Source organism: Centroberyx affinis, unplaced genomic scaffold, assembly GCF_046629955.1.
Source record: "Centroberyx affinis isolate AG114_WGS23_722 - 3 ecotype Tasmania unplaced genomic scaffold, CSIRO-AGI_Caff_v1 ptg007549l_1, whole genome shotgun sequence".
NCBI classification, from domain to species: domain Eukaryota; kingdom Metazoa; phylum Chordata; class Actinopteri; order Beryciformes; family Berycidae; genus Centroberyx; species Centroberyx affinis.
Genome location: NW_027283808.1, coordinates 181,189 through 202,448, shown reverse-complemented (window position 1 = coordinate 202,448; position 21,260 = coordinate 181,189). Strand labels below are relative to the sequence as shown.

At 37.9% G+C, this 21,260-nt stretch overlaps 1 protein-coding gene, 1 pseudogene and 1 gene segment (V, D, J or C); all 3 read right to left on the bottom strand.

The window, feature by feature from the left end:
• Positions 1–262: 262 nt before the first annotated feature.
• On the bottom strand, positions 263–4,566 carry LOC139639675 (immunoglobulin heavy constant gamma 2B-like; annotated as a pseudogene).
• Positions 4,567–5,400: 834 nt separating this feature from the next.
• On the bottom strand, positions 5,401–12,782 carry LOC139639669 (Ig mu chain C region membrane-bound form-like). The segment is given in 7 exon segments: positions 5,401–5,550; positions 6,704–6,852; positions 8,686–9,009; positions 9,977–10,297; positions 10,397–10,753; positions 12,000–12,299; positions 12,732–12,782. Coding segments are annotated over 6 exon segments (1,401 nt in total).
• A 4,202-nt stretch (positions 12,783–16,984) lies between these two features.
• Positions 16,985–21,260, bottom strand: part of LOC139639667 (uncharacterized) — a 184,954-nt gene continuing 180,678 nt past the window's right edge. Inside the window, exons 16-23 of the mRNA XM_071513817.1 lie at positions 20,888–21,184; positions 20,477–20,788; positions 20,072–20,356; positions 19,513–19,836; positions 18,965–19,285; positions 18,060–18,346; positions 17,451–17,597; positions 16,985–17,176 (exon numbers count right to left, since the gene is read on the bottom strand). Coding sequence (XP_071369918.1) covers positions 17,168–17,176; positions 17,451–17,597; positions 18,060–18,346; positions 18,965–19,285; positions 19,513–19,836; positions 20,072–20,356; positions 20,477–20,788; positions 20,888–21,184 — 1,982 coding nt within the window. The 3' untranslated portion in view covers positions 16,985–17,167. The remainder of the gene's footprint in view (positions 17,177–17,450; positions 17,598–18,059; positions 18,347–18,964; positions 19,286–19,512; positions 19,837–20,071; positions 20,357–20,476; positions 20,789–20,887; positions 21,185–21,260) is intronic.

The following is a 21,260-nucleotide window of genomic DNA, read 5'->3' as shown; positions in this document are numbered from 1 at the left end:
TGGATTAACCAAACTAATTATATGCCATCAAAAATAAGAAAATCTACATTCAGGTAATAAAATAGGATCTTTCCAGAGGTTTTCATCATCAGGTAGCCAGTTGACTGGGGACAGACGAAGTCGGCTTTGGATGTTGAATTTCCCCTTTGAGCCTCTGTGGGGTTCACTGGTGTTGTAGTCCAACAGCTGTGTGGTGTCATCAAAAAGCCAGGTGATGTTGATGGATGCAGGGCTGAAGCCATACACCAGACACACAAGCTCACTAGCACCATACAGCAAGGTGGCTGCTGGTTACAGACACTTGTGTATATGCATGTCAAGTCTTGGCTGATACATTCAGAAAGCTCTTCATAGTCTCTGTCCCATTGCTGTGACTCAGTGGTGCTTCTGTGAGCACATTCAGAGAAGATTTAATCCCACCCACTTTCCAGGTGATGGAGAAATCCTCAAGATTTGGACCAACCAGAAGACAGGTGATAGTCACCAATCCATCTTTGTGCAGCTCCTGGGGAGGTGGGCCCTGAACATGAACACCAACTGTCTGAGATGATGCTGGAGTCACTGAAAAAAAGGAAAATGGTGTTTAAGTTTTTTCCTTCACAGTAGCTTAAGAAAAACAGCTGAAAGTTCCAGTGAACACTGTGATGTACTCCACCTTAAACAAGGACTATTAGTAAAAGGTCTCATGTTATTAATGGATGTTTCATAAATTGCATAACATGTAAAATCATTATTTTCTTATTTTGCAGGTGGATGAATTTGTTTCTTTCCTTGTCTTTTGTGATGATGTCTTTTGTGACTGTTTTGTGTATAGACTTGTCAGACACTTCACAAGTAAAGACCTCTCCAATTTTCCACCCTGAGGGACGTTCAGGTGACTGGTTACTGCCACACATCCATCTGCACCCATCCGGATGTCATTAGTTGATGCAGATCTATGCTGAGACCCAGAAAGCCATTTAATTTGAGGGTTGATGCCCAATCCAGAGCATAAGAGTTTCTGTGGTCCTGATTTTTCACTGGGAGCTAGAAGGAGCTTGATTGATGGGTTGCCTTAATATCCCACCACAAAAAAAAAAAAATATGATTATGATATTATTCTGTATCATTTCAGCAACAAGTGTTGGGCAAACTCATCAAAGTATATTTGACCTCAAAAGCATTAACACTGACTATTTCACAGAGCAACTTAACATGTTGAACACATTCTATCAGAAACCACAGGGATACATCGCTAATGAATTTGCTCTACATTATTACGGCAGCGTATTACTTATTAAGTAATATCAGAAAAAAAAAATACCACTATGCCCCACCACATGAACACTGCCTATATCACACTTATTCCGAAACCAAACAAAGACCATACCCAATGCTTCAACTATCGCCCCATATCATTAATTAACATGGACATAAAAATTATAAGCAAAGCTTTATCAATTAGACTAGAGTCAGTTATCTCATCACTTATACACACAGATCAAACTGGTTTCATTAAGGGTAGACATTCCTCAGATAATACAAGATTATTTAACCTAATCAACTACTACAACACTACCTCCCCAAAAGATCCACCCTTCATTATAGTATCCCTTGATGCTGAAAAGGCGTTTGACAGGGTAGACTGGTCCTTTCTCTTCACCTCCCTCAACCACTTTGGATTCGGGTCATATTTCATCAATTGGAAAAAAACACTATACAACTCACTAACTGCATCCGTCATAACCTCCATTAGGCAATGTGACAACATTACATGCATCCAATCAGTCAAAGTCATATCACCATAAAATCAGTTTGTACGCCGATGATATCCTACTATACATCACAAATCCCTCATCCTCTCTTATATCAGTCCATAATCTGATTAGTAACTATAGCAGGGTGTCTGGCTACTCCATCAACTGGACAAAATCCGAGATTCTACCTATAACCAAACTCAACTGGGATGCCGTGGTCAGGGACGTACAGCAAAATCCATTAAATACCTTGGAATTCACATCTCACCAAATTTAAACAAATTGTTCAAACTCAACTATGTCCACTTGTTACAAGAAGTAAAAGACAATTTAGAAAGATGGAACAAATTACCCCTAAACCTGATTGGCTGAATATCTACAGTAAAAATTAACATCCTCCCGAAAATCAGCTACCTGTTTAGCATGGCCCCCATCATCCCACCCCCAGGCTGGTTCTCCTCCCTTAATAGTGCAGTCACAGAATTTGACTGGAAAAAGCAAAAACCCAGAATTATACTATCCACTCTCCAAAAACCCAAGCAACTCGGAGGACTAGGAGCCCCTAACTTCTTCTACTACTTCCTTTCAAATCAGTTAATATTCATCCGGCACTGTACAAGCAACCCAAATCCACCCTGGCTAGACATAGAAAATAACCTGGTTCAAAAGTTGGGCATCACAAATCTTCCATTCATAGACAAATCAATAAAAAAACCATAGCAATTGCAAGAATAATATTACCATTAATACCACCCTAACCGCTTGGTGGAAGTCAAACAACATTCTCCACTACAGCCCCTCACCATCCACCCATACTCCATTATGGCACAATCCCATGTTTCAAATTAACAACAAACCCATTCATTTTCCAACATGGAATCAAAGAGGAGTAACCACCCTGGGACAGTTATTCAGTGATGGCTTGCTCATGACCTTCGACCTCATCCAAAGAAAATATAGCATACCAGATCACTGCCATTTCCAGTATATCCAGTTAAAAAAAGTCATAAAGAAAAAGATTAACATCAGAAATGTTAATAATCATAGCTCCCCCTATATCTAAAGCTACAATCAGTCAAACCTCAAAAAATATTAGCTCAAATTTACAAACTCTTAACATCAGAAGACAGCTCTATATCAATTCCAATCGACAAATGGTCCATAGACATAAATAACCCCCATCACAAAGTCAATTGGCAAAGTATATGCAATTAACATATTTTCAATGACATGCAATTCCAAAACTCAACTAATACAGTATAAAGTCCTTCATAGAATCCACATTACTACCCACAAACTTTTCCGTATGATATATTATAATATTATAATATAACAAGATAAGTTACTGACCAGTGACAAAATACTGGCCACATTCTAAGTGTACTTAGTCTCAGGTCCCAAAGTTTCCCCTCTCTTCTACCATGTACCACTGTCAGCACCTTACTCCTTATGGCCTGGATCCACATTTTTCTTCTTAACGGCTCCCTTACTCGGGAGCACAAAAAACTGTAATTCACGGTTTTTACGTTTGTTGGCTGTGCACCCCACCACACAACAGCTTTTAGGCATGTTTAATTTGGAGAATAATAACAATGATGTACATTCAGACACACAAGGTCAATGGAGAGGGTGCAGTGGTTTCCCCCACGATGGGCGTGGCCTATTTTATCAACATCCCCCTGTGCCCCACCATTGCTTTATTGGGTGACACCTCCACATTACAACTTCCCAAACATCTCAAACCCTTCATATTAATATCATTAACCATTGCCAAGAAGACCATATTACTAAACTGGAAAGACAGAAAAATACTATCCATAAACCATTGGCTTAACTTGCTTACGGACCACTCAAACCTGGAGAAACTCACAAAATCCTTTAAAAATAACATCAGATCTTTTGAAGACATGTCCAGCGCTGATTCCAGCGCTGATTCCTCTTTCCACAACTGGTCCACAATACTAAACACTAACATTCCCTCACAACAACAGACATCAATTAACCAAGCAATGTGCAGCCCATCACCACTCCAGCTCGGTATATTTAATTTTGTTTGTCTTATCTTTTTATTTTTTTTTTGTCTGTCTTGTTATATGTGTCCTATTGTACACCCTCTATATGTTATTATGCATTTATAAGGAATGATGTATCGCTGTACTGATGTTGTTTTGTTTTGTACGTTACTGTACCGTCTTCCTGTATTATTTGTAAAAAAAAATTTAAAATTACGGCAGCACTGATGTCAGACTGAAAAAAAAGGTCTCTTTCTCATTATAATGACATCCTTTCTCGTTATTACGACATACCAACTCATCTCAAAGTGAGAAAAAAATCTATACCCTAATGAGAAAACAGCCTATAGACATCGGAGGAATTCAGAATGGCTCATTAACATGATTTAATCAAGTTGACTCAAACTCATGGAATGAGAACTCAGCAACAACAATCAGACTCACTCAACTCATCCTGACTCAGACACAATCAAGCTGATATCTCGTTATAACAAGAAAAGTTTCTTGTTATAACGAGATACTGAGGCTATATTTTTTTCCCACTGTGACATCAATACGCTGCTGTAACATTATGAACAACATATAAATATAGTTGTGTGTAGTGATGCAGCAATTTTCATAGTGTGCTGTTAGACAGGTAGCCACACTGATAGATCTTGTGAATTCAACTTTGTTGTGGCTGGACTTGCATGTAACACTTGAGCCCACTTATCCATATACAGCTCAATCTGACTGCTCAGACTGAAGGTTTTCTCTACTCCCTCCACACTTTGCAGCTTCTTTTGGATTGGCATGGTGTTTAGAGCCTGGTTGTCCATTTGCCACTCCACACTCAGCTGGTTTGGAAAGAAGCCACTTAGGATGCAGACGAGTGCGACTGGTGAGACCCCGAACTCGCCTTCCCAGACAGAGTATGTTCTTTTTCAGTTCAGTCTCAACGTTTGATGGATTGTGTACATTTTCAAAATCCTGAGCTGATTTCAAGCTCTAAGCAAGTTATACATACCTTTAGATTTTGGTCAACTAACCATCTCTACAGTCTCAATCCTAAGTGTAATATCCTTGTACTTAGGCTAGATGGCAGAGTTGTACTTTTACACTGGCTGGTGCTTAAAGTCAGGTGGAGATGGAGCTGGAGGTCTGTTGCACAGATGTTGCAGCAGGACAGGGCAGAGCGATCAGGGCAGGCAGCAAGCGGAAGCATTGAGTAACACCCAGGTCCCAAAAAAGCACCCCAAATACAGAAGTGAAACATGACACTGAGCAACGGTGCATCACAGACACCAGGTGTGAAGTCTGGTCATGCCAGTAAGGGAAATATACTGACAATTTAAATATCTCACAACTGTTTACATACAAGTTATCTACCCGATTTTGTTACATGACTTCTCAAAGTTTTAGTTCTCTGGTCTATTATTACCACCACATTGTAATATCTTTGTATTTGCATATTGACTTGAACATGGTCTGTTGATTCCAGGTGCTGGAGAGCTGATGAACAAAACTGAAGCAGGCAAATATCCAAACAAAAATGAAACATATAAAAAAGCTTATGGAAATAATTAAATAAATACAATAAAAATAAAATAACTTTTTCTAACTAGTGTAAGAGAGAAAAAACACAACTGCTGAAATGATTATTTTCAGTTAAATGTTTATTTCCAACAATCATATAACACTAATGTAATTCAAAATAAGAAAAAAGGCAATAGTGAATAGTTACAGGACACTATGAATAGAGTAAGGATGAAAATATGAGAATATGTTTTTAAACAGACAGTTCACTTTTTTTTTCATTTGACCTGAAAAGAAGAAAAACAGAAAAAAAAAACATGTATCAGCACTATTATATCAAAAACAATCAAATCACTACGATTTGTCACTACTTATGACATTTCATTAATACATTTCTTAAATTGTTGGTTATGATGCAGTATTAGTCATATGTCCATCATAAGCACATTACAATTACATCACAACTGCATTAGAAAATGTCATAATACACATCATGAATCTGATACGAGGTGGTTATGAGGAACTTATAAGTAATATAGTTACTACTGGGACCTCTATGTTTATTTATTTATTTATTGCAACATATCATGACATCATAAGATCATTAGAATTACATCATAATGGCATCATAAAATTTCATAATACACTACAATGCATTATTAATCTGGTAGCACCAGGTTATGAGGTATAAGACATGTATTTACCACTGACCCATATATTTCTTTTGTTTATAAGACATCAAATGTATTATGAGCTGTGGATTTTTTTTTAGTGTGGCAATCCATGGAATCATCACATCATCGAAAGTGAGATAACTTGCACGCAGAGATGCACTTACAATGTCTGCCATGTCATGGACGGCAGTGTTGATGGGATGAGACTCAGAAAGCCATGTGTTACCATGGCAATATTATCTGGATTAACATTCCATGTGATGAACATTCTAACCTTCTGAGTCTCATGTTCTGTCCACATATGGAACAATGTTAATTTACATGACAACATTATCAAAATTCCATGGAAGCCATGTTAGGTGACCAAAGGACATTATGATCATCATGATACCATGATGGACCATGATGGAAGTGTCCTTTCTATCCGTTCAAGTTTTGTGAGTCAAACCATATTCATAAGGCATAATGACATTTTCTGATGCAGTTATGATGGGATTATAACATTCTAATGATGATCATAGGATGACTTCTAATGTTTTATAACCAACAAGTAAAGCATTACTGATATTACTTCTATTGCAGCTACCCTTTAATGACCTTATGGTCATCATTGTCTCACATGGTATAAGATCGTTGTGCCTATTCATCACTGTTGTTTGAATAATAATTAAACAAAGTTTTTTTTTATCCAGTTATCCAGTCTAATTTAAATTAAACACATTATAGCTATGCTGCATGGAACCCTAACTTTTAAAACCATTACTACCTTGATAGCAGTGGTTCCAATGCTGTACAGCAGAGTGATGAGGAAGAGGAGGATGAAGGTAAGGGCTGTGTTGTCCGTGCTATCATGGTCTGTCTCCATGGCATCGCCGCATTGGTTGTCAGTCAGAAATGGAACCTCACACTCACAAACTGCATATAGAGATGAAAGTGGTGTTACATCGGCAGTCACACCTATGGTTCTCTACTGGACTGGAAATTGAAATGTTTCATTGGGACTGTCCTATAAAGACTATACAATCTCTTATGACCCCTATAGATCTGCTAACAATACAGTTTTGGTATGAGAATGATCTTGTGATGCTATGGAAACAGCTTTGGTAGAAGCTTGATACTTGGTAGTTGCTTCTGACACACTGTGTACGCCCACAAACTGTCTTACCTTTGAAAATAAATAACTGAATTATTAAACACAACATGTTTTGGTCTGAGACCTTGACATGCAGCTGAAGATGGTGTGTGGGTGTTTTTCTGCTGTGTTCTTCTATGCACCTGGCAGTCATTGAGAATAACACTCAGGCTTGTAAAAGACACAACACCCTTTATAAGTATCAATGACTATTCTGAATGAATCCTTCAATATTTTATGGTAAGAAGTGGCTAGACAGCTTTACCTCTAGATATTCATTGGCACAGTTCTCATCTATTGGGTATAGTATTGGATATTATTATTATTATTATTATTATTAATTAAACCCTTTTTGATATTAAGCTTATCTTTTGTAAAATGGTGGCAACACTAGCCGTTACAATGATCCTGAATTGCTTTTGAAAGACCCCATGTTATGCTGTGGCATGCATGTGGCTTGGCTTGTGAATTGGTATAGTAAATCCTTAATGTGCAATGATAATTTGAGAGATCACAGCAGCTGAGTTAGATCTTAAACAGACTCTTTTGTGGGAAGGACAAGACCCAGTAGATTGAACACAAGCACACAAAGACAAGGCACAGGAACAATTAATGCACCGACTACACATAGAAATGAACAAATGTGATTTTGTTGATATTTTTTGGGCATTTTGTATTCTTACAGTCAGTGATCGGTGTGGTGTGTTTTGAAGTGGATAAAATTTTACATTAGAAAAAAATGCTATATTGTTATCGTCACTATACTTTCAATCATAAATATGCTGATATGTACACCTGCTTTGTACACCTTGTGTTATCATAGTCTATGGTACTGTGACAGTTAACTTCTTTTAAACTTGCATTTCAATTAAACACTCAATGCTCATTAAATAGGGATATGAACTGCATGTGACATACATCAACAGAGTAATGAAGGACATTTTTTATTTTGATTTTGAATCTGCATTTAAAAGACAAACAGCATGTCATATCACAAGCAACAAACATAACAAACAGGGCATAAGACACAGCGACACAACACAACATCTACTAGGCCTTGCAACTTGGGATGTTCATGTTGAGGTTGACCATGTTGGGTTTGTCACATGTTCTCTCCACCACGGACCTGACAATGACTCGAGTTGTGTCCATCATAGACTCATGGTAAACTACACAGCTATACACGGCTTCATTGCTTTTCCACTGGTCATGGCTGAACGTTAGCTGGCCATAAAGAGAGTACAATCCCTTATTTTCTATATGGTTTGTGGTACTGAACGCATACATTTTGGAATCTACTGCCATATCATTAACAAGCCAAGACACCACAACCTCCTTGGGGTAGAAGTCTTTCACATAGCAAGTCAGGGTCACCGTATCGTTACTAGTTTGTTCTACTGGCGGCAGCAGAAAAACTGACGGACGCTTAGGCGCTCCTCCTGCAAGCATGAGAGAACAATTAGGCCCTCTTGCCACAGATAAGAACACCTCTTATTCTGCATTTCTTCTATAAAATACATTCATAAAGACATCTCATAAACTTGAATGATCACATGGATGGAAATTTGTCAAAGGCACTCAAACAGACTTTTAATGCACAAAGAACATTTGCTTACCATTCTTCCTTTCAAAGAGCTTCCTTTTTGGTTGGAACAAATCAGCATGCTTAACAACACAGTAGTATCGTATCCCCTTCCTCCACTCCTCATACGTGACATCAGCTACAATGCTGAAGCGTCTCTTATCTGCAGAGATTTTAGTCTTGTTCTTGTTCTCAAGTATGTCATTTCCCTGTTGGTCCTGCCACTTAACAGACTCAATGGATCCCCATATTGCAACAACTTGACATACAAGTTCTGCTTTTTTGTTGATAAACATCTCCTCTAGTGAGAGGGGTAAAATCTCTATCTCTATTGGGTTGAAGTCTACGACTGTGCCACCTGTTGACAGAGGAATTAATGAGCATTCACAAAACTGTCATGGCTGTAAAACCATTGGAATTGCAATTACAGTTACAAAAAAAAATACAATCTCTGCTGATGATAATGCACATCAGACACTGAAAAACAAATACAAATATATGCATTCATAAGCAGTGAATGATACAGAAGCAGAGGTGAACTATGTGCTACAATGCAGATTAAAACTAGATTCATGTTACTTTATAAAGCTTTATGCAACTTTAGAATGTGCACATATGGAGTACACTCGCCAGATTAGCTCATGGGTCAAATGTACTGTAAGTATCAAAAGGAAAAAGTGCTTGCTATTGTAAATAACAAACAATTTAATGAGTAGTGCTAATGCTCGCTTCTTATTCAGAAGTGAGCATTAAAGCTACATTGACTGTACAGGCAAGTTAACATAAACAGATTTAAACCAGCCTTTGACTGAATATTTTTTGAACAGTGAATGTTCATTGAAATAAAGTGAAAGTGCAGGCAGACATGGAAGGAAACAACATGGGTTATGCATGTATATAAAAGGAAGCAGAACATATTGCAATAATCTGTAAAAGCAGAGTGCAGACGACATAGATGAGCAGAAAATAAAATTGACTGAGCCAACAACTCAGTTTGCGTGGGCAAGCTTCAGCCTCTCCATTCTGGCAAAATCCACCTTACTGTACACCTGCTCACTCAGCACGTTATGATTTTTAACAGTATAATATTCATAGATATGTAAGGATTTATATGATTTTTTAATAATTACAATAACAATATATTATAATTATTATGCGCTCCTTTGTGTCTAATTTCCTGCTATTTTAATGTGTCTTACAATTGACAAGTCAGGAAACCTTGTAGTTATTCATTTCTAAAACACTTTAATCATTTATTGTTTCATTTTCTGTGCAATACATGCATGTATTACTAAATTAAGACAAGACAAAGAAAATTTGCTTACCATTCCTCCTTTCAAAGAGCTTCCTTTTTGGTTGGAACAAATCAGCATGCTCAACAACACAGTAGTATTGTATCCCCTTCCTCCACTCCTCATACGTGACATCAGCTACAATGCTGAAGCGTCTCCTATCTGCAGAGATTTTAGTCTTGTTCTTGTTCTCAAGTATGTTGTTTCCCTTTTGGTCCTGCCACTTAACAGAATCAATGGATGCCCATTTTGCAACAACTTGACATACAAGTTCTGCTTTTTTGTTGATAAACATCTCCTCTAGTGAGAGGGGTAAGATCTCTATCTTTTCTATTGGGTCCACTTCAACTATACCTGTTGACAGAGGAATTAATGAGCATTCAAGAAACTGTCATGGCTGTAAAACCATTGGAATTGCAATTACAGTTACAAAAAAAATTATATTTTACTCACAGCCAGGGTCGCTGATCACAGTTTCGGTCACATTTTTGTCACCTTGCTTAAACACACATGTAAATATAGAAGTGTCCCGATCAGGCAAAGCACTCTCATCTACCTTGAGATAGCTTGCTGCACTGAACAAAGTTCCGTTGTCATTCTTTCCACTTTCAAAAGAAGGTGTGTTGATGATCTTAGATATTTTGTCGTTGATTTCCTCTCCATTTCTCAGCCATTTGATCTCATGATTTTTTGGTGAAAAATCAATGGCAAAACAGGAAGCCATCTTTTCAGTCTCCACCTCCTCATTAGAGGAGACGAACACATTGAGAGTTGGCAGCTGATGATAATGATGATAATGATGATCAGACACTGAAAAACAAACACAAATATATGCATTCATAAGCAGGGAATGATACAGAAGCAGAGGTGAACTATGTGCTACAATGCAGATTAAAACTAGATTCATGTTACTTTGTTTTAGCTCTTATTTTTAGCTCTTGGGTTGTTAGTTGGGTTGTTAGTTGTTATGTACTGTAAGTGTCAAAAGGAAAAAGTGCTTGCTATTGTAAATAACAAACAATTTAACGAGTAGAGCTAATGCTTGCATCTTATTCTGAAACAAGCATTAAAGCTACATTGACTGTCCAGGCAAGTTAACATGCAGGTTTAAACCAGCCTTTGACTGAACATTTTTTGAACAGTGAATGTTCATTGAAATAGAGTAAAAATGCTGGCAGACATGAAAAGGAAACAACATGGGTTATGAAAGTATATGAAAGGAAGCAGAACATATTGCAATAATCTGTAAAAGCAGAGTGCAGACGACATAGATGAGCAGGAAATAAAATTGACTGAGCCAACAACTCAGTTTGCATGGGCAAGCTTCAGCCTCTCCATTCTGGAAAAATCCACCTTACTGTACACCTGCTCACTCAGCACGTTATGATTTTTAACAGTACAATATTCATAGATATGTAAGGATATGTGATTTTGTAATAATCACACTGACAATATATTAGAATTATTATGCTGTCCTTTGTGTCTAATTTGCTGCTATTTTGAACTAGTCAGGAAACATTTTAATTATTTATTTCTAAAACACTTCACTGAACTAAGACATCACTTAAAATTATACTTGGTTCCTCAGGGGCATCAATTCACTAAACTCTGAGGTGTGGCAAAGTCCCTGCATCTAACATTTGTAAGCAGAAGTTACAAAACCAATTTAGTGATTACATTTCTGGGATTAAATTTCTTTGGTGAGGTACACTGCAGTGTTTCAAAATCAAAAAATTACATGAAAATGCTCTGTATTTGTATTCTACTCTATAGCAATTGACCAAAATTGTCCGACATTAGCCCAGTTTTCAATATTGCTGTTAGTACATTTTTGTATAATCAACCATTTTTTTTTTTTTTAGAAAAATAAAACTGTTGTACACTTTACAAATAAAAATTAAAATATATATATTATTAGGACTGATTTAGCTTACTTGAAATCGCTGTGAATAAAAATACAAAAATTTCGATGCTGCATAGATTTGCAAACCAATATACTAAACAAGTAAATTAGTTTGATTAACTAAATCCATATAATATTTTACATGAATCTTACCTCGTCTTCTGAAGTCGCAAAGTCCGTTTCCTACTGCATGTGTCACATTACAAATAAAACCTTCCTTTTGTTCCCAGTCTGCTCTCCTGACACGGATCTGGCTGACTCCTGTATACAAGTTGTTTCTCTCAACTGCAGGGTACTGAACAAAGTCGGTCAGGGCAGCTCCATTGGCATCGGCCCATGCGAAGGTCACTGAGGCAGGAGTGAAGCCGGTGGCGAGGCAGCCGAGAGTGACCATCTCTCCAGTCCCAGAACCACATTGTGCCAGAGGAAACAATGAGGGGGCAGTTGATGTGGCTGAGAGAGGGAAACAAAGTATATCATCAAGATATTGAAATAAAAATTAAATGCCATAGTACAGACATTCCTCTTAAATATTGGAGATAGAAAAGAGAAGCCAATTGCAGCTTAATGTTAAACTATCCCATTTATTTGGAGGGTAGTTGAGGAAAGGAACATATTAACCTCCCTCAATTATATTATTTGTGCTAGTTTTTGGTTATCAGTCAATATATTGTAGGTAAATTCAGTTCAGAGATTCAACAGTATTCTTAAAATAACCACCAACAATATTTGAAATTGGTGGAAGGTTTGAATTGAAATAAACACCCATCAGTTTTGCCAATAGCGTCCATGACAGATGCGGAACAGTACGGACATTAAATTATTATGAAAGCCTATTACTTTTGTTTCACTGATTCACTGATTATTTAAGTTGAGTATTCTTACCTGATGAAACAGTTACTGCTGTTCCCTTGCCCCAGTAGTCAAAAGCACCATAGCACAGTGCTAAATCTACTTACTGGTTAGTATAAAAGGCAAAATCTACTCAATAGCTAGTATGTAAGTATAGGTACAGCAAGTCTATACCTTTGCATTTAATTAACAGTATATTATAAAATCCACTTGAATGACAAAAAACAAAATGACCATATGGCCTAATAGTGAGACATTATTCTTCCTCTCAAAACAGTCATGCTGGTTAGTGCTTACCTTCACTTTGAAACTCTTCATCTTAATGAGGCCTAATGTTCCATCATCTGTCATCAATAGACACTCACAAGTAACTCACATGTAAAATTAAGTAACCTTGCATGTTAGACATGTTAACTTTTTCCTGCATGTCAGTTCAGTTCGACTCACAATATGGGAGCTAGCAACATGGTAACTGGAGTTGGTTGAGCAGCTGTACAAAATCCTACAGTACTCATTTACTGGGCTGTTAGACCCCCCTCTGTCTCACATGACTGATCTCTTAGCTTCAAATACATGGAAATATGTCAGTATCTTTGTATTTATGAAGTAAACATGTGTTTTTGCAACTCTTTTCCCAGAGGGGGCTGTTAGACCCGCAAACGTAACAACATCCCACAAACGTAATAAACCACAAACGTAATACAAATCTGCAGCTTTTAATGTAATAATCCCACTAACGTAATAAGTTTCCCACAAACGTAATAGCAGTTGCCTACCACAAACGTAGTACGTAATTTCCCACAAACGTAATAACTATTACGTTTGCAGGGATTTGTTACGTTTTCAGGAAGGTGGAAATCTCCAGCTTTCAAAATTGTAATAACTTCCCACAAATGTAATAAATCACTAATATAATCAAAACCTGCAGCTTATACAAGTTGCTAACTCTAAATGTCTGCAATAGCCAATGACATTTTCTTCCCACATATTCTTGTCCTTTAGGTTCTTGCCTGTTTAGACTGATCAAGTGTTTTGTATACAAATGAGCAATAAATCCCAATCATATTTATTCCAGATTTCTTCAAGGTTTTACTACAAAGACAAGTGCAAAAAAACACAGGATGGGCAAAAACATTGTAAAGGTTTATAACCAATCATAGTAACCCTATACAAAAGCTTCAGTATGAATTTGCTCAACAATTAAAATATTTACAAGTAAACAATGCAAAGTATTGTTTTAGTAACAAGAGGTCAGTAACAACTGGATATCATTTATCCTCACTAAACAGTAGACAATAGTAGCCAATGTTTGAACCATGTAAATAAAAGATGTCTGCATATCGTAAGCCAACATATGTATGTTGAACATACATACATACATACATAGACACATACATACATACATACATACATACATACATACATACATACATACATACATACATACATACATACGTCTTTCAATCTTTGAAATAATGAAAACAAAACATTTCTCAAAACTTCTGAAAATGAAAGCCTTGCAAACGATTAATGACTAAATGAATCTGAATTCCCCCGTATCTAATAAAAGGATAAATAACATGTTACATTTACTTCCAAAAAAAGTCTTTCACCTTGTAGCGGCCAAAAGTTAAGTGTGTCATCCAAGCTCTCATCCACTTATTATTGTTTGAGAAAAGTTCTTTGACACGTTGCGCTAAACCGCTGTTCCGATCTGCTGCTTTGTACAGTTTCAGAACACTGATATCTGTGTCATGATTTTTGTCTATATCAAGATGTTCAGACAACGGATGTCTGATAGATCCTGGGAAGGTGTCTTCCAGGTAATTCTCTGAACAGTGGAGACACTCTATTGAAGGTCCAGTCTTGGACATGTCCAAATCCAGGGTGTGTCTAATAATCATGGACATAATTCCTTCTGGAAGTGTCAGGGTAACTTCTTCGGAAATGCCAAAACCATGATCAGAAAGGCCTGCATCTGCTTTATCACTGTGGTCTTCATTGCCTTGATTAGAAAGTTCAGCCTCTGTGGTATCTCAGTCTCACATTTGATGACTTGTGACTTGCGTGACCATAAATAACAGAAGACTCATTCATTGACTAGACTAAGACTTCAGACCAATGACCCGAAAGGAATTCAAAAAATTTTATTTCTTTTTTTTTGGATTGATAGCTATAAAATGATGAGTTATCGTCACTTCGCTCATCACTACAAGTGCTACTAAAACAGCTACAATCACTAACACTGTGTTCTAATGGCAAGTGACACGGGCGAGCGACAACGACACTGTTCAGAGAATTACGTAAAAGACACCTTCCCTTCACCCTTCCCATCTATGTCAGATATCCATTGCCTGAACATATCGATATAGACAAAAATCACGAGTTATCAGTATTATGAAACTGTACAAGCTGGTCAAAACTGGTCAGAACTGTGGTTTTACACAACTATCAAATAATTCTTTCGAACAATAATAGGTGGATGAGAGCTTGGATGACACTTAACTTAAAGACTTTTATTTAAAGTAAATGTAACATATAATTTAAACTTTTCTTTTGTCTGGGAAATTTTCAGTTAGTTACAGGGGAATTCAGATTCTCTCCTGCATTCACTGACATTAATTTAAGCTCACCTGATGTCAGTCATTAATTGTTTGCAAGCCTTTAATTTTCAGTCTTAAGACTGTCTTAAATCTTGAGAAATGTTTCCTTTTCATTATTTCAAAGAATTAAAGACTGTTCAAAATACATATTTAAGTTTTTGGCTTTTGATATGCAGACATATTTTATTTAAATGGTTAAACATAGGCTACTATTGTGTTTAAAGGGATACTCCACCCAAAACATGATTCTACCTCATTTTCACTCTCATTTGGACCCAATAAACTCATCCAGACAGTGGGAAGTTATTACAATTTTGAAGGCTGAAGATTTTCACCTTCCCGCAAACGTAACAAATCCCTGCAAACATAATAGTTATTACGTTTGCGGGAAATGACGTATTACGTTTGTGGTAGGACACTGCTATTACGTTTGTGGGAAACTTATTAGGTTAGTGGGATTATTACATTAAAAGCTGCAGATTTGTATTACGTTTGTGGTTTATTACGTTTGTGGGATGTATTTACGTTTGCGGGTCTAACAGGGGGAACGGAGGTGGAGAATATTCCTCGACAACCGAGTGTAGACTGCTGTCCATGTTTGATATGAGAGGGTTTGACATTGGCGAGCCCGCTTCGGCAATATTCAAATAAGTCCCTCCAGCTTTATGTTTCATTCAGAAATATGTCAATACACGGAAGCAAATCACGCTCTCCATGCAACTTCATGGGGTCTGTAAAAGTGGCTAGAATTTGAACAGGCATATATCGTCTCATTTCAGGTCCAGTCATGAAAATGTTGCATCTCCTGATGTGAAACATTGGTAATGTGGCATAGAAGAAATTATTAACGTTTGGTGAAAATCCGACATGTGGAACTGGCAACTGCATAGCGTTGGTGGAGGTATGCACTCTACTGAGTGCTATGTAGTTGAAATAATTTTTTGAAATTTTCTCCCATTCTGGCAGTTTTACACACACAAAACATTGCTGCAGGATAGGTTATAGGGTCTGAAATCGCTTATTGCAAGTTTAATCATCAATTAACCAACATTTTAAAAAAGTTAATCACATCCCCTCCCATGTATCATTGTGTGTGTGTGTGTGTGTGTGTGTGTGTGTGTGTGTGTGTGTGCTATCATTCTGTGATATTAGCTGATGGTGCCAGGTGATGTCACCTTCTAGAGAGTACAAAAGGTGGTGACATCACCCAGCACCAAAGCCAATTGGCAATTTCAGTAGCATGCTTTTTACCATTAGATGTCAGGCTTTACACAGATTTGGGTTTGGTGTGAAGTTACTCTTTAACTCTTTATCTGCATAGAAATGAAAGGAAGGTTAGACAGGGAGATGCTCTGAGGCAGCTTGCTGGGCACGGTGCCCTGCTTCCCTGTCGCCGGCCCCTTGGCATCTTGCCATTTAATATTTCCAGTTCCATTTCCATTACTGCACATGACTAGCCTTTCACATGGGAATTGGCAAATCACTACTGCTAAATGCAGAGCCATGTCTCCCTCTTGTGGACGATGTCAGTAATACAGGGGATCAGTGAGACTACAACTGATGCTGGGACGTGATACAGTATGTGTCACTCTAGAGTAAATAGTGTTTCATATTAAGCACTTTAAGAATAATTGACATGCAAGTTTGTGTAATTGCTAGTTTCATTTTATTCAATGAGGTGAAAGTATAACAGACTACCAACATAGTCTGAAGAGAAATGGTATTTATAGTATAAGCAAATTATATAAAATACAGTAAATGAAATACGCAAACATAATGAAAATGGATTAACCAAACTAGTTATATGGCCTCAAAAATAAAAATCCACATTCAGGTCATAAAATAGGATCTTTCCTGGGGTCTTCATCATTTAGTCTGAAAGGAAAAATATGGGGAAATCTGTCAGGTATCTGTCATCTGCTGCCACTCTTGTTTGTCATGTGCACAATGTTAAGACAGATGCAACACTTTTAATGCATGCATATATAAAAATATACTAAAATATGAATGAGGGAGAGAGATATGTATAGCCTTTATACTGTATATATATGTGTGTGTGTCTGAGAGAGAGGGACATCATACAGGACATCACACAAACATTGTATTTGCTGCAAAACCACTTTAAACATTCAAAACTCCATATTCTCACCTTAATGAGGGTCATCAAGATGCTATAGAGGAGGGAGACGTAGAAAAGCAGGAGGAAGGTGAAAGTCATGTACCAGTTCCCCTCACCCAAGTCTGGATTGATAGCATCATGATTGTTCTCATCAACGAAACAGCCTTCCTCCATGATCTCTATGAAACGGATTGAAATGAGATTTGTGAGTTGACTATTATCGACATTGAAATTATCACACTACAAGCCAAAAAGGATGTCCACATCTTTGTAAGACTGTTAAGAGGTGGAAAGTAACAAACTAATCCATGCAGTCTCTTCCATTATGGATCATTAAAAACAAAAGGTGATCGGGTATTAGAACCGCTACACTGTGGAACAGTCTGCCCGAGCAAATTGGTGTAACAAAATCAGTGTCTTCTTTAAAATAATTTCTCAATACACACTTTTACACACCGGCCTTTATGCAATTGTTTTTCTTGTCTTTAATCTTGTGTTGTTACCATTATTGTTTGTTCTATGTTCTGTTTCTCTCACTCTCTGTAACGCACTTTGTAAACTCTGTTTTTTGAAAAGTGTTTATTATTAAAGTTTATTATTATTATCATCAAAGATATGTGAATCGATGGACAAACTGGCACCTGGTTTGGATATATTCAGGGCCAAGGTGATGGTTGCATGCGTCACCCTGCAGGTGTAGACCTCCCCAGGTAGCCAGTCGACTGGGGACAGACGAAGTCGGCTTTGGATGCTGAATTTCCCCTTTGGGCCTCTGTGGGGTTCACTGGTGTTGTAGTCCAACAGGTGTGGGGCATCATGAAGCCAGGTGATGTTGATGGATGCAGGGCTGAAGCCATACACCAGGCACACAAGCTCACCAGCACCCTGCAGCAAGGTGGCTGCAGGTTGGGAGGGGGTCACTGAGGCTGAGGAATATAGTCACACGAACGTTGTTATGAATTGGTACTGAGGAAGGTCATGGAGAAGGAATAATGGTGAATTATCTACTAGGCATATTGGAGATTATTTTTTTATCAACATGTCAGCAGGCTGATACAGTGGTGGCCGACTTTCAACAATAAGTAATTAATTATTAAAGAGTGATAGTGGGGGAGTTATTTGAGCAAAGTGATGATTGAAAAAAAAAATATGTAGGTTTTGTCCACAGTTATCAAACTCAGTAGAAACAATTGGTAACAAATAGAGCAAATAGTATATCACCCACGTCTGCTACAGGTCATCTTGATATATTGAATATCTACAATTATTATGTATATGACCAGATGCTTAATGTACTTGCAAAACTGCATGAAGAGTTATCTGTATCATTTGCAGAAATAGCGTTGCTGTGATTTAACAAAATACAGAAAATTCTGGCAGGAAACAAGCATTGTTTTGGAGGGAGGTGGCAGATAAGACAGAGTACCTATCCATTCATTCACAGTCTTGATCTACATATACTTTTGTACAATTTTAGAAGGTAATATCAATCTAACATGTGATGGACAACACCAAGATGGACAAGATATTGATTCTCTGCTTACCAAACACATCTTCTATGGTGCGTTTGAGTGGCATTTCAGATGACTCGTGTTCAACGACACAAGAATAGGTGGGTTCCTGGTCCCGCTCAGTTTGGGACGTGTTCAATCTGCTGCTCATTGAATAAGTGTTGCTGCCTGTGTATTTCCAAGCAGGGCTGTTGGTGTAGTGAGATAATGGCAGCTTGTGGCCATCCTTCTCCCAGTACACTATGATGTTAGACGGGGAGAACCCAGAGACTAGGCAAACAAGTGTGATGATGTTTGACCCTGACAGTTCAGAGTCGGTTGGCTGTATTATTTTCACAGTTGGTGGATTTAGATCTTGAGAAACACAAAAAGAGGGGAACAATTAACAAGGTTTTTTTTTTTGGCTTTTTCAATTCAATCATTTTATCACAGTAGGCACAAGCATACCTTTTACCATGGAAAGCATTATTATTAATTTGTGATGCAATCTCACCTTCTTATATTGAACTTGCCAGAAATTCTGAATCAGTATTAAGCAACCACAAAGGAGTCAAGTTTATGATTGTCATGTGTGATGCTACCTTTGCATTTGCTTATATGCTCCTCGTAGCCCTGGGTGGAGCATCTGTGTTTTCCCTCACAAGACACCTGTGTATATGCATGCCAAGCCTTTGCTGATACATTCAGGAAGCTATGCATAGTCTCTGTCCCATTGCTGTGACTCAGTGGTGCTTCTGTGAGCACATTCAGAGAAGGTGTGGTGCCACCCACTTTCCAGGTGATGGAGAAATCCTGAAGATTTAGACCAACCAGAAGACAGGTGATAGTCACCAATCCATCTTTGTGCAGCTCCTGGGGAGGTGGGCCCTGAACATGAACACCAACTGTCTGAGATGATGCTGTCACTGAAAAAAACATGAAATGGTGTTTAAGTTTTTTCCCTTTACAGTGGCTGAAAAAAAACAGCTGAAGGTTCCAGGAATGAACATTTTGATGTTCTCCACCTTAAACTAAAAGGACTATTAGTAAAATATGGTCGCATGTTATTAATGGATGTTTCATAAATTGCGTAAAACATTAAATCATTTTCTTATTTTGCAGGTGGAGGAAATTGTTTCTTTCCTTTTTGGTTAATTTTACCTGAACAAAGGCTGATGTTCTTTCTGACTGTTTTGTGTATAGACTTGTCAGACACTTCACAAGTAAAGACCTCCCCGGTTTTCCACTCTGTTTGGGGGACGTTCAGGTGACTGGTCACTGCCACACGTCCATCTGCACCCATCCTGATGTCATTAGTTGATGCAGATCTATGCTGAGACCCAGAAAGCCATTTAATTTGAGGGTTGACGCCCAATCCAGAGCATAAGAGTTTCTGTGGTCCTGATTCTTCACTGGGAGCAAGAAGGAGCTCCACTGATGGGTCACCTAAATATCCAACCAGAAAATAACATATATGGTTAAATCATAACTACAACAGAGTGATAAAAAGGGAATTAACAACAGACTAAATGTTACTGAGGGAGAGAAGAACAGTTGGCCACCCACCAAAAATATTCCCAGTTGAGTTTGACTGCCAACTGTTTGAGAAGCCTTGGTTCACTTTGCAGGTGAAAGTGTTGTTTTTATTCCAGTGAGTTGAAGGGACAGAGAAGCGTCTAGTGATTGATTGGAGGCCTTGGGCTTCAGGAAGTTCAACATACTGTTTGTCAGAGATGTCATCATTGTTGGCCTGAAATGTGACGTAGAGGTCACTAGAGGAGAGTTGTGTGATGTCGCACTCCAGCACAGCACTCTCTCCCTTCAGCAAATCTGGGAGAGATCTCCTGATCAGCACTGATGGAGCTGCAGCTGCAGGCCCTGGACGACACACACAGGCAATGATGCAGCATTTCTTTTTGTTTTCAGGTCTTCAATTGTCACATGACACCTGATTTTCATTTTGTATATCTCTCTTACCTGTAACACTCACAGTCTCCTCAGTGGATGAGAAGCAGCGATGTTCAGTTCTACATGTTATGTGGTTGATTTTCCTCCAGTCACTTGGAGGAACTGTTAGATTGCTGATGATATGAGTTGTGTTTCTGGCCTGGTTCACTCTGTCACTGTTTGGTACTTGCTTATCCATCAACCAGGTCACCTTGGCATCATAGACAGTGCGGACCAAACATGTTGCTGTGACCTTAGACTCTGCCATCATTACTGTCTTGAAGCTGGGGATCTCCAGAAGAATGGAAGGAGGCGAGCTTGAATGAGCTGACAATGGAAAATACAAGGAAAAAGAAAGTCTTCAATTATTAAGAAGAGACAATCCTGAATAAATTATTTTACT